The following is a 12,467-nucleotide window of genomic DNA, read 5'->3' as shown; positions in this document are numbered from 1 at the left end:
TCCCATTGTAACTCCTAAGTGATTTAAAGTGTGAGCATATGTTATATATGCAGGAACTGTAGTAGTAAGAGTGCTTTGCTTATCACGTATTATACATGTTCAGAAGAGATGGGGCGGGGCTGATGAGAAGGCTGGACCTTGAATTTAGATGCAGAATAAGTGTGTAGTTCATATAACATCAGGCTCGTTGGATCTGTTGATTTGTTGCATTTAATGAAGTTCATTACAGAGGTTTAGCTGAAACTGCCCTGAAAATAATTATGTAAGGCCATAACGTTTTAAAAGTACACAGTTCCATGAGAGCAACATGCATATGTAATTTCTGGAAGAAAAAAAAAATCCCCTTAAAATATTAGAACATATATATCCCTTAAGATATATCATGAAAGTGTTTATTGGTTATGGCTAAAGCCTTAGGGATGTGCCTTGCTTTTGTAGACCGGGGTCAGTCTCCCGAAGAGCCCACAGCCCCATAGATGCCAGAGGAGCAGAGGAGGGGAGCAGGAGCCCGCTTGCTGACGAAGCAGGGACTCCTGTGGCAGTGGCTTGCTCTCAGCTCTGGCTGTATTGTGTTTTCTCCCTGGTTGTCTCATTCTTCTCTATGGTCCTGACTTAACGTGTGCTTCTTGTAACTGTGAAAGGCTGCGTGAGTAGCTGAGGTCGTGTTGATAGTATCCCCCTGCAGCTTGCCACTCCCTTTTTCCTTATGAAATTGCTACCCAATTGGCATAGTCTATGGTAACTTTAATTCTTCTTAGTGAATGTAAATAAATGAATCAGTAAGTATTAACGGTGGGTGGTTGAATGAACATTTTCTTAGCTTACACATATGTACATGTAGCTGTGTGGTGTATGTGAGAGAGAACGGGGGAGAGATAGGTCAGGCAGGGTCTGTGTCTTTGGTCCCTGGTTGTATTCCACAGCATGGATATGCCCTTGTTTACGCAGTTACCACTTGGAGGAGACAGTCATAGGTTTTCGGCTTTCATGTTTACAAAACCATTTGTCACAGACAGTCTTGATCTATATATGTTAAGACCTTTGTTTTTAGGAGGTTTTCAGAACTAGAGGATGTGGACCAAAGCATTTTAATTTAGCTTAGTTTTTTTAAACTTAACTATTTGAAGGACTACTTAATACTATACACTTAAAAGCAGACCCCTTCACTAACCCCCATTTGGCTAGTCCCCTAGCCTTTGTGGCCCTAGGAAGATAGTGGTAACTGAACACTGTTCTCCATAAATGGTGGCCTGCTTAGTCACATTGCAAGAGAGGAGCATTCCCAGCCATGTATCCCTGTGAAATCTTTCCCAGCTTGGGCAGGACTTGTCTGTTTGCCTGTACTGTGCAGGGTTAAAGCAATCTGGGCTTACTCCGTTTCTTCAGCATCCATTAGCATTGAAACCAGTTTACACTGACATATCAAGTATCTTATCTATGGTTCTGAAAGTGACAAAAGCTCCCACATCAGACCTCTGGGTCATGTCTGGATGGGGAGGGGCACCCTGCAGCCTGACGGTCAGCACTCTCTCTTCGGTAATCCTGCTGAAGGCTCAGTTGGGCAGATGAGAAGAACCATTCCTGCCTGACAGTTCTCACGTTATGACTCCTACTTGTTTCTCTGCGTTACAGTTCTGGCAGATAATCTAGCGCACAGGGACTTATGCTGATTGCTGTCTCTGTGGATACTTCTGCCACTTAGGAGATTTTCACGTATAGTGTTAAACTGGCTCTGCCAGACTTCGACATCAAGTCAGCATCACCATCAAACTGGCAGCGTCATCTCCAGACCTTAGGGAGCACTTTCCACTAAGGAACTGTTAGCCCAGGCTAGCACATGAGGGCTCGTGACCACAGGCTTGACCTTTATGCTTGCACTGAGAGCTCTGTACAGTGTTTCAGGGGCTCAAACTGTAGTATGTATGCATCTGCGAGTCTTTGCAATGTTTTCCTAAGTGGTTGTTGCATGTCCTGAATGTAATTGATGACTTTTGTTTTGCTGACAACTGCAGCTTAATGCGATGGCAAATCGTGCTGCAGGGAAAGGCTATGAGAATGAAGACAATTATTCCAATATCAAGTTTCAGTTTATCGGCATAGAGAACATCCACGTCATGAGGAACAGTCTTCAGAAAATGCTGGAAGGTAAACCATTTTGTTATGCACAGCTTTAAAAGAATACTTAAGTATTTTGATGCCGAAATGGAATAAGATAGTCTTTTGATGTAATTTTTTTTTTTCCCAGTGATACTGTTAAACAAGTGTGGTGACTGGGAAATACATTGCAGTTGGGAAGATAATTGTGTTGCAGTGACTCTTTAAGCCATCAGCAGCCTCCTGGTGTCATTCCAGTAGTGTAATTGAGTGGTTTAATATTTGGCAGTTAGCAGCCAGGACTACACTGGCACTTTAATATCCTAGATAAAAACATGGACAGAAGGAGCCTCCCTCCCTCCTTCCCTCCCTCCCTCCCTCCCTCCCTCCCTCTTTCCCCTCCTTTACTTTCTTTCATTCAAAGACATCTGGAAAGAAAGCAGTTTTACCTTTGAAGCAGTAACTCAGTGTTCCTATCTGGAAATCAGGTTCACAAACTGTCCCCACACTGCTGAGTGACTGATAGATTCAAAGATGATAGATACATAGATAGATGATAGATAGATAGATAGATAGATAGATAGATAGATAGATAGATAGATAGATGATAGATGGATGATGGATAGATGGATAGATAGATAGATAGAGTTTAAATACCAGGAACCACCGGAGCACACATGCACTTGCAACCCCCATCCTGAGCAAGCACTGCGAGGACACATAAGGACCTACGTATTCATGTGGAGAGGAAAGGGAAGGTTGGCTCATATGATATGGAAGAATGACGCCTGTGTCTGTGTATTCATTAGCAGACAGTATGCTTTGCATGCAAAACTTGCTGCCTTACTGCCTACGGTCTACCTGATCCTGAAGTCCCGTGAGGGATCAGATCCTGCTGCCTCCAAGGGCAACCACGAAAGAGGAAGATGCCGAAGCCACAGAGCTTCCCCTTGCCTGTGAGAACGGCAGGGATGGGGTGGAATCTAGGGAAGTTGGTTGTCTCAGTAGGCTCTGTGGAGTTTGGGATGGAGCTGGACAAGGACGGAGCTGGACTGCGTTGGGGGATGTGCCTCTGACCTCGGTGACTTCACAGTTCTCTGTTCTATCAGGGCAGCAGTGTGGCAAGAACCTAAATGTGCCTGGGAAGTGTCACAGAGAGACCCAGCATCTTCCTCCTGCATCCCCTGGTTGACCTTAGTCACTGTGGGACTGGGAACACATCCGTTGTTTCCTGTGCCCGCAGGGAAGTGAGTGGATTCAATTATAACTTACCCAGTTTGATTGTTTGTTTTCTACATGACAGTTGGTGCCACTGGCTGCAACACTAAAATTTGATTAATGGCTGTGGGTCTAGCTTAGTACTATAAGGCGTTGGGGTAACTTCTCAGCCCTGGGGTAGATAAATATGCATTTAAATTATTAGAAGAAGCCAATTCCTGTATCTAAGACAACACCAACAACAAAAAAGTAGTCCCAGCTCTATGTTCATCCTCCTTTGAAACAGTTTTCTTGTCTCTTAGGTCAAAGTTCTAACAATCTAGGTGCATTCATCCTAGTTTCTTAAGCATCTAGAGCCTTTCATTTTGTCCTTGTTATAAATAGTGCATTGCCGGTAGGAGAAAAGTAGGCTAGCCCAGCTCTGTCATTGAGAAGACTCTTTATCGTAAGAAGAGTGCACCGTTGTTAGTCACTGGGGAAACTTCACATTGGCACACTTTGCAATTTGTATTCAGCAGTTTCATAAGACAGTTTTCCAGATCATTACTTTTCTTCTGTACAGAAAGTTGTTCCTAGGAATATTTATAACACAGGCCTCTGCCTTTGGTGTCTAAATTACCCTGTGTTTGGTGTTTCAACCATTGTCCTCTGGACAAGCAAGCTGACTGATGTCAGGAGGGCAGCTTTGTTTCACTCGGATCATGGCGGAGCTGCATCACCCTCTGGTCATGTGTAGTCGTAAGCAGGGATAGCTTTCTGGATGCCTCTCAGGGGTCCTGACCAGTGTTTGGTTACCTGTAAACAGTCTGAGTAAATTGTAAACCACTGGTGGAGGCTCAGCTGATGAAGTGATGCATGCAGTAAGACCCGCCTTCCAGGGCTTTCTACTTAAAACAGGGAGGGTCCTTGGCATCAGAGTCTGGGAGGTGGGGCTAATGGCGTGCCCCCATGACTCTTACTTTCTTCAAACTTGCTAAAGCATTGTTTGGGATATTACCAGAGGAGATTATGGAATGGAAAGAAGAATTATTTGTGTTCTGCTACCAGTGTGTAGGAAGTTCTGTCTGTGAGTACCCCCAGGATATTTCATTAAAAACAGAAATTTAGGAGTGAGCTCATACCCTCTGTAGATCCATTTCTTGAGGTCAATATACATCAACTTAAACTCTAACTTACAGGTTGTAAGTCACCAAGAAGAAAGGTATGTTTCTGGTCCACAGAGCAATTTTTGTAACTTAATTGCTTTTCATAGTAGCTCCCCTTTCTCTCACAGAGACAATTGCTTTCTCCTTCCCTCTCTCCCATCTCCTTCCTTCCTTCCCCTTCTTCCTAGGTTCACCCCCTCCCCGCCCATCAGTTCTATTGCTTGAATTCCACAAGAATCTTGTATTGGTGGGTATTCTGTATCTTTGCAGTATACCACTTAGTCATTTAAGTAAAATACTGAGCAACTATTAGATGTTGGGGGGTACTGGGGGTAGTGTTGTTCCTCCTCCTCTTCCTCACCCTCCATCCTGTCTTCCTTCCTCCCTTCCTCCCTTCCTTCCTTCATTCCTTCATTCCTTCCTCCTTCCCTTCTTTCATTCTTTTTGCTGGAAATGGGGTCCTGCTATGTAGCCCAGGTTGGGCTTAATTAAACTAGATATCCTTACACTTCTGCCTCCTGAGTGCTGGGATTACAGTCACACAAGTGCTTTCACTTAAGTGACTATATTTGATTTTCACAGCAGTGTTCTATAATGCATGGCATCTGTGCTATGTAAATAAAGAGTGGTTGTCTTAGGTCAGACAGACAGGATAAAACTGAATTGAAAAAGTCATAAAAATATTTGAATTTGCTCTGATAAATTTCAAAGAATCATTTCTCATTAAAAAAAAACCCAGCACTATAAAGAAGGTGGTAAAATCATTGCATTGAGTATTTCTGTAGCATTGAATTGACTTAGGGTGTGTACACTTTGTATAGTGATATATAATTCCTTAACCAGATTTTCTCCTCTTAGGAACTAATCCAGAATAAGGCTTTAAACACGCCCACACTCGGTTATGATAGTAGAACTTTGGAAACAAGATAAACGGTGAACAGTAGTAAGCTAAGTCAAACAGTTTGTTCTACATTCTTGATAGGAAATGTAGGCGAAGTAAGTAAATCATTCAGGGTGTAGAGCAGCCTGCCTGTTGCACGATATGTGAGTCCTGTGTATAAAGAAAGGCTAGGGAGAAGTCAGGAAGGATCCCTAGATTAGTGCATGGGGATCGGGGTGTTTTTCTCGTTCCCCTCCTAGTGACGGAGTATGTGCCCCGGTTGGTTTACATACTCATTGAGCAATACTCATCATCTCTGAGTTTCTGTGTTTCAGGATTCTAAGGATGCTCTCTGTGTAGCTGGGGACCTAGAAGATCTTCTTGAGGTTCTTATGAGAGCTTTGAGTGTCAGCTGCCTGTGTTCTCATTAGGAGGCTCCGGCTGGGGAAGTCTGCTCCTGGGCTCAGGCTAATGGCAGAATTCAGTTCAGGGTCCCACATTTGGTTAGCTAGAGGCCACTTTCTAGTTCCGTGCCTGCCACAGTTTCCTGTGTGGTCTTATGCATAAGCGATTGCCATGTGGCAATTTGCTTCTTCAAACCAGTGCAAGTGTTTCCTCTCCAGTTTAAGAATCTACTATACTACAGTTTCCAGTGACATTTGTCAAAAGCTTACTATTTTTTAAAGGCTGGGTAGCTAGACTAGTTTGATTAGAGAGTTTTAGGTTCCAGGAAAACCTTCCTCAATATGTAAGGTAGAGAGTGATCAAGGAGGACACCTGATGTCTATCCTGGACGTGTGTGTGTGTGTGTGTGTGTGTGTGTGTGTTCATTCACACATCCACCAAGATCACATCTGGTTGGGCAGTTTCCATTCATCCTAAGAAGAGGTTATTGTAGTTTTCATTGTGCAAAATTCTCTGTTCAGGATTCAGTATCTGTCAGGATCATGTAATAGAGAAAGATTTGAACAAAGTACTTCTTATTAAATTACCTTGATCCTTGTTAATTCCTAGTTCTCAAGCCAGAAATACAGAGAACTCCTCTACATGGTAATACTGACATAGTGTTTTGGGGAGGTGACTAAATTCTTGACACTTGTGCTCAAGTGAATTATTGTGACCTCTTTGAGGCAGGTGACCTTGTAGGCAGGTGAGGACACAGATGCACAGAGGCTAAGCGACTCGCACAGCCTCACCATAGTAAAGTCAGACATGGCTTTCCCTCATTTGCATAAACCCAGTGCCAAACTCTTAGCCACTTAGCTTGAAGGGAAGGGAGGTTGATCTAGGAAGTGCCTGGGTCTAAGGTGGTGAAAGTCCTAAGGCTGAGTTCTTGATTGGGTTGCTGTAAAATTGAGCAGATCTCCATCTCTATGTGTGTAAGTAATGTAAATTATATATATTTCATAACACTAAAAGATGCCTTATGTGGGAAGGGGGTTTTCAGAGGGGAAACCAGGAAAGGGATGACATTTGAAATGTAAATAAAGAAAATATCTAATTTAAAACAAGAACAAAATGAAAGAGAAACCCATCAGCAGCAAGCCAGTACGCAGTGTTCCTCCATGGCCTCTGCATGTGTTCCTGCTTCCAGATTCCTGCCCTGCTTGGTTTTCTACCCTTGTCATGTAAGATGAAGTAAATGTCTTACCCCTTCCTCCCCAAATAAGATTATAAAGTAATGCCGTCCATGTGATTCTGCGTGTGTTCACAAATAACAAAAGTAAAAGAGTACTTAACTGTCATTTAATAAAATACAACTTTTAGTTTTAGGGATGGTTTAATATACGAAAAAGAAAACAAGATGCCTTATAGACTGTCAAGTGTTTGTCAGTGTAAAGTCCATACTGGTTTCTCTTGGTAAGCAATAATATATTTTAAAGTGAACACTGAGATGGTAAATCCAGCCAGCCAGGTATTTGATAGGTCCCATGCTTTCCTATAGGTCAGTTTTCTTAATTTCCTTATTCAGAAGACAATTTGCAGAGGCATGTATGTGCCAGTCTCGTGATACAGTCTATTTCTTCTCGGTATAAGTGCGGCGTGGTGGCGCACGCCTTTAATCCCAGCATCCGGGAGGAAGAGGCAGGCAGATTTCTGAGTTCGAGGTCAGCCTGGTCTACAGAGTGAGTTCAGGACAGCCAGGGCTACACAGAGAAACCCTGTCTTGAAAAACCAAAAAAAATTAGCAAACATGGCAGGCCTGGCTTTGCTACTGTAGATGACACAGTGACCCTCTCAAGCCGCTCTTTACAGTATGAGTGGCTTCACTCAGAAACAGCAGTTTCAGACATTTTAAATTTTTCTTCTGAGCCATGGTCTGTTCTGCAGGCTTTCCCAGTTATTGTTTCCTGACTCGGAGGGGAGCACAGTGGACCAAGAGCGCATGCTTTCTCTCTCTGTGGTGTTTGCTGGGTGAGGATTTAGGATTTCAGCAGAGAACCCCATCCCCAGAGTACCTCTCACTTCGTATAGTTCCATATTGTGTTGTGACAGCAAGATTTTGGGTAAGAACATTCTTAAAAGGGAATAAACAAAAAAAAAGTACATATCTGATGTGGGATTAAAGGCTGACAAGATAGGCTGTTTTCCATAAGCCTGTTGGTGGAGCTTGGCAGTTGCTAGTGACAGTGTGATCTCAGATTTGCTGCCTGTGTGGTTCCTCAGAGTGTTTGCACTATGGTGGGACTGTGGAATCCCCAGCATTCTGTGCGTCTTACTTCACCTTGTGACCTCTACCCCACCAGCATACCTTCTTCCATCACCATCCCAAAACCTACCCTAGTCCCAGCTCCTCTGTTTCCACTTGAGAGTCCCACCATCAGTTCCTGTTCACACTGACTCTGCGTGCATGGCAGTTAGGTTTAAGCGGAGACTGCCATTATATGTTATAAATCTGTGAACATGTCTCTGTAAACAGAATTCATGGGTGAGGGTAACAAAATCTACCAGGCATCCCTCGTGTGGACCTGCCGTCTGGTTGTCTTCAGGTGAGTGTTAGTGTTCTGGCACACATTTGTGTGGATATGCATTTGCATGTGCACATGTACGGTTGTTCTCTGGATGTACACATGTATGTGCACTGTTTCCTATGCTACTAGCTCAAGCAGTACCAACACAGATGCACAGAATTTAAGGTTAACCGCACTGTAATCATGTAATGCTATATTATTATAAAGAAAACCAGGTTATTCAAAAAATAGTATCTAGAGATTGCAGAAAATATCATCAATAAAAGTAGAAATGTTTTGAAGAATAATCTTTGGTCTTGTTGGTGTTCCTTGGAGAATCTCTCCAGCTGGTAGAAAGTTTTCTTTAGTCTGTGTGGCTGCTGAGGCTGAGGCGTGTATTGTTGACATTATTACGTTAAATACAATTCAGAAATTTATTCCGAGTCTTAGAAAAAGAGTGAGATAACAAAGCTGACTTATCTAACCATTCCCTTATGCAGACTCCACTCATGTCCTTTTTGAGTGGTGCTACTTTCTATGCTGCCCAGTGAAGGGAGAGTGTTGAGGGCTGGCTAAATGGCCTCGGATTCTTACTGCAAAAAGAAAAGTGCCAACATCAGTAGCCCTTGGGCGTGCTTCAAGATGGCTGATAGGTGCTAGAGGCCGTGGGAAGACTGAGCCCAAGCCCCTTTCTTTTTTCTTTTTAAAATTTTAATGTGTTCTTTTTGTTTTTATTTAGTTACTTTTAGTTTTTTACAGTCCAGCTGTTGCCCCCTCCCAGTTTCCCCTCCCACAGTTCCTCATCCCATTCCTCCTCCCCCACTATCTCCAACAGGATTTCCCCCCACCCCCACCCCCCTGCCAGGCCTCCCTACTCGCTCAGGACTCAAAGGGAGGGACCTTAGATGAAATGCCCAGCAGTGGGGAGAGAGAACATGTAGGTCTACCTCCAGTAGAAAGATGGCATCAAGTGGAGGGATGGGGTTGCCATCCCACAGTCAAAAAATCTGACCCAGAATTGTTCTTGTCTAAAGAACTCTAGGGACAAAAACTGATGCTCTGGTGTGTTTACAGACAGGAGCCTAACATGGCTGTCCTCTGAGAGGCCCAACAAGCAGCTGACTGAGACAGATGCAGATACTTACAGCCAAGCACTGGACTGAAGTTGAAGACCCTGTGGTTGAATTAGGGAAAGGCTGGAAGAGAAAGGGGATGGAGGAGAGCAACCCCATAGGAAGACGAGCAGTCTCAGCTAACCCAGACCCCTGAGATCTCTCAGACACTGAGCCACCAACCGGGCAGCACACACTAGCTGGTCCTAGCTCCCCAACCCTCACCCCACCCCCACCTCCCACAACACATATATAGCAGAGGACTGCCAGGTCTGGCCTCAGTGGGAGAAGAGGAGCCAGCCATGTCCTCCCTCACCTTGTAAAACATTTGCACAGGAGGCAGTGTGTGGGGAAGAGCAGGTGAGGCTGGCTTTTCTTCTGGGTGACTTTCCTGTTTGTTGAGTCCTAAAGTACACTTTATATTGGCTTGTCATTTTTTGCAGTGTTCTGTGTGCCTGTACAGTAGAAATGCCCTGTTATATAAAACGGTATCATGAGACCCAGCGTCTAGCTCCAGGCTGGCAGGTACATTTCTCTGCAATCTGTGGCATATGCTTCTGAGGTCAGCTGACATGGACTTTGTTCAGCAAAATGGTTTGTAAATATTGGTTCTGGTTTGGCAACAAGAGTGAACAAATCAGTATTTCTCCCTTATCCTGAGTTTATCCAAACAAACACAACAGTTTCATATTTAAAAGCCTGGGCACTGATTGTTTCAGTTTCAAGTGTAGCCCCATCTGTCATGTGTGTTAATCATCCACAGAGCTGTTTGCTTTGAGTGGCCACTGGCCATTAGGGGAAAACATCCTCTCAGCTGTCACCTTGCCTGAAGTCTGGGGGCGGGAGGTGGGGGATTAATTTCCCAAGCAGAATTGGTACCCAGGAGCTGGAAGGAATGAGCTGACAGGGCAGGAGCCCAGAAGCCCATCCCTCCTGTGACAGACGCTGGTGTACTCTCTCACCCTGCTCAGTTCTCCAGCTCACTGTCAGCACAGGCTGTCTCCTGGTTACCTGCAGAGTCTAGAGACTTGACCTTTAAACTTTCTGTCATTTCTGCCCCCTGTGGGAAGAGAAAGTAAACAGCCTTTGTCCTGGGCTGAGCTACACATTTCCATTGTCCAGATATCCCTTAGGCCTGCTAGATTTTCTGAAAGAAATATGTATGCTAACCAACCCACAGGTCCTGCAATATCAACCCAAGGGTAGGCCCCTTAACTGAAATAACTTCAAGACAGTGTTTTGTATGGAAGACTTAATGGAAGCAGCTGACTCTCATTGCCTCTCCTTGGAATGTGTGTATTTTCAGGTTAAGTTGAAAAATTTGGGCCATGGCCTGAGGTTGGATGTTGTAAGCACCAGGCATCCAGGGAGTATTAAAAACTCAGAGAGGGTGCTAGAATCCACCTCCCTTCCTGCTGGGCTGTGTCCTTGGGCAGTGTGTACAGACTGAGGTGAGTCTGCCACGTGGAGGGCCTGCTGCATATGCCAGGCTGAGCTTTTCTTGGTGGCAACGAGGGGCTGGCATTTGGCCTGTGCAGTTAACTTCCACTGTCTGTCTGCTAATGATTTTCTTCTCTGAGCTCAGGAAAACTTCCGCGGTGCACCGTGGCTACATTGCTTTCTGGGAGTCATTAGAGCATTAGCTTTTCTGTGCTATGTTTCCTGAATGATCTTTCTTCCTTTCTGAGTGACTTTTTCTCGCTTTTCATACCTTAAACTGCAGCAAGATTAATGACCTAGCGTGTTTGAGGGAATGCATGCTTTTACAATTTACTTATGTAATTTGCTTTGACAGTGTATTTTAAAGGTATGTATAGCAAAGTAAACCTCCATAAGCAGCCTACACCACCACTGTCCACAGAAATGTAATGCAGGCCATAGCTGTGAGTAGTGTGTGTGTGGTTTTTAAGCTATCTGGTAGTTAGATTCTAAAAATAATAAAAAGTTATGTTATTATATGTTGTGTCCGGCCAGCAGACCACAACCTGGGTTCTAGCCTGGAAAGGCATTTTGGAAACCTGGAAGAGAAGAGGGGCTAGGTGGCGAGAGAAAAGAATGTAGCCAAGACAGTTACTCTGATCAAGGCTCAAATTTTATTGTTGGGACACTAGTTATAAAGGAAGGGGGAGGGGACCCGATTCCCGCCGAATAATCTCTGGTCCAGTAGAAAGGTGCACGTGTGTGGCTCCGCAGGTTCCAGCAGTGGGCGTGGCAGAACGAATGAGCAGGAAGCTCCACCCCTGAGCAAGCAGGTTTCAGGCTAGGGGAGGGGAGACTACATCTCCTCCCTTTTATTAACAAAATTTAAAAAAAGAAAAAGCTGGCCTGAGGGGGGAAAAATTATCTATGCTCAATAGTTCTGCCTGGAATCTAGGGCTAAAGAAAAAACTTGCTTTCATGGGATTCCTTAACTTTTCTTATGGTAAACTGTATAAGGCTAAGACTGTCCTTTCTTATCTTAGTGAACAACTAACTGAAAAGCCTGGAGCTGTAGGCTCTGACTTTATAATGCTAATTAGTACTTGGTAGGTAACTTTCTAGTTGAATTTTAAGTAGGGCGTTGGAACTCTGGCTAAGTTTGACTGAACAAATGTGAAATACACTATAATAACACTAAGTTGATATTTCTCCGCTTTTTTGGATGATAGGTGGGAAACAGGGAGAAGGAGTTCGACCGGCTCTTGCAGTACAAGGCCAATTGGCTTTTTTATTTGGGTGGGAGGCAGTGAAGGGCTTGCCCTTTCAATAGTACGTCTCCAATCTCTCTCCCCCCTATTAATTAAGTTAAATAAGGCAACGCTTAACTGAGGTGATCAAATGATTTTCTCATCCGTAGATGAGTGGGCTTTTAACCTTGGCTTGGGTGGACATGGACCCGATTCCTCCCGTGGGTATTAATAAGACCCACACATGTGGCTCTCGGTACCTTTTGGGGAGGCGAGGTAGAGCCGGAAAATATTTTTTATTTTTAACCAAAATTTGGTACCAACCTCTTTCAAACCGGGTTTATCTCACAGGAAACTCAGAAATGGTCAAGCCGGACCTTCCCTTGCAGTACCTCTGCACC

At 44.1% G+C, this 12,467-nt stretch overlaps 1 protein-coding gene across 6 annotated transcripts in view; it reads left to right on the top strand.

The window, feature by feature from the left end:
- Positions 1 to 12,467, top strand: part of Mtmr7 (myotubularin related protein 7) — an 86,737-nt gene that overhangs the window by 51,377 nt on the left and 22,893 nt on the right. For 4 of the 6 annotated variants that reach the window (NM_001040699.1, XM_017312902.2, XM_006509466.4 and 1 more), the window contains one exon: positions 2,013 to 2,145. The exons of 1 other annotated variant lie outside the window; for it this stretch is intronic. In NM_001040699.1, the coding sequence (NP_001035789.1) occupies positions 2,013 to 2,145 (133 nt within the window). Of the gene's footprint in view, positions 1 to 2,012; positions 2,146 to 10,152; positions 10,852 to 12,467 lie in introns of those variants that run through there. One more of the 6 variants, XM_006509469.4, reaches the window with a different exon arrangement.

Source organism: Mus musculus, chromosome 8 (genome assembly GCF_000001635.26).
Source record: "Mus musculus strain C57BL/6J chromosome 8, GRCm38.p6 C57BL/6J".
NCBI classification, from domain to species: domain Eukaryota; kingdom Metazoa; phylum Chordata; class Mammalia; order Rodentia; family Muridae; genus Mus; species Mus musculus.
Note: the sequence above shows the minus strand (reverse complement) of the source record. Positions and strands in the feature narration are given on the sequence as shown.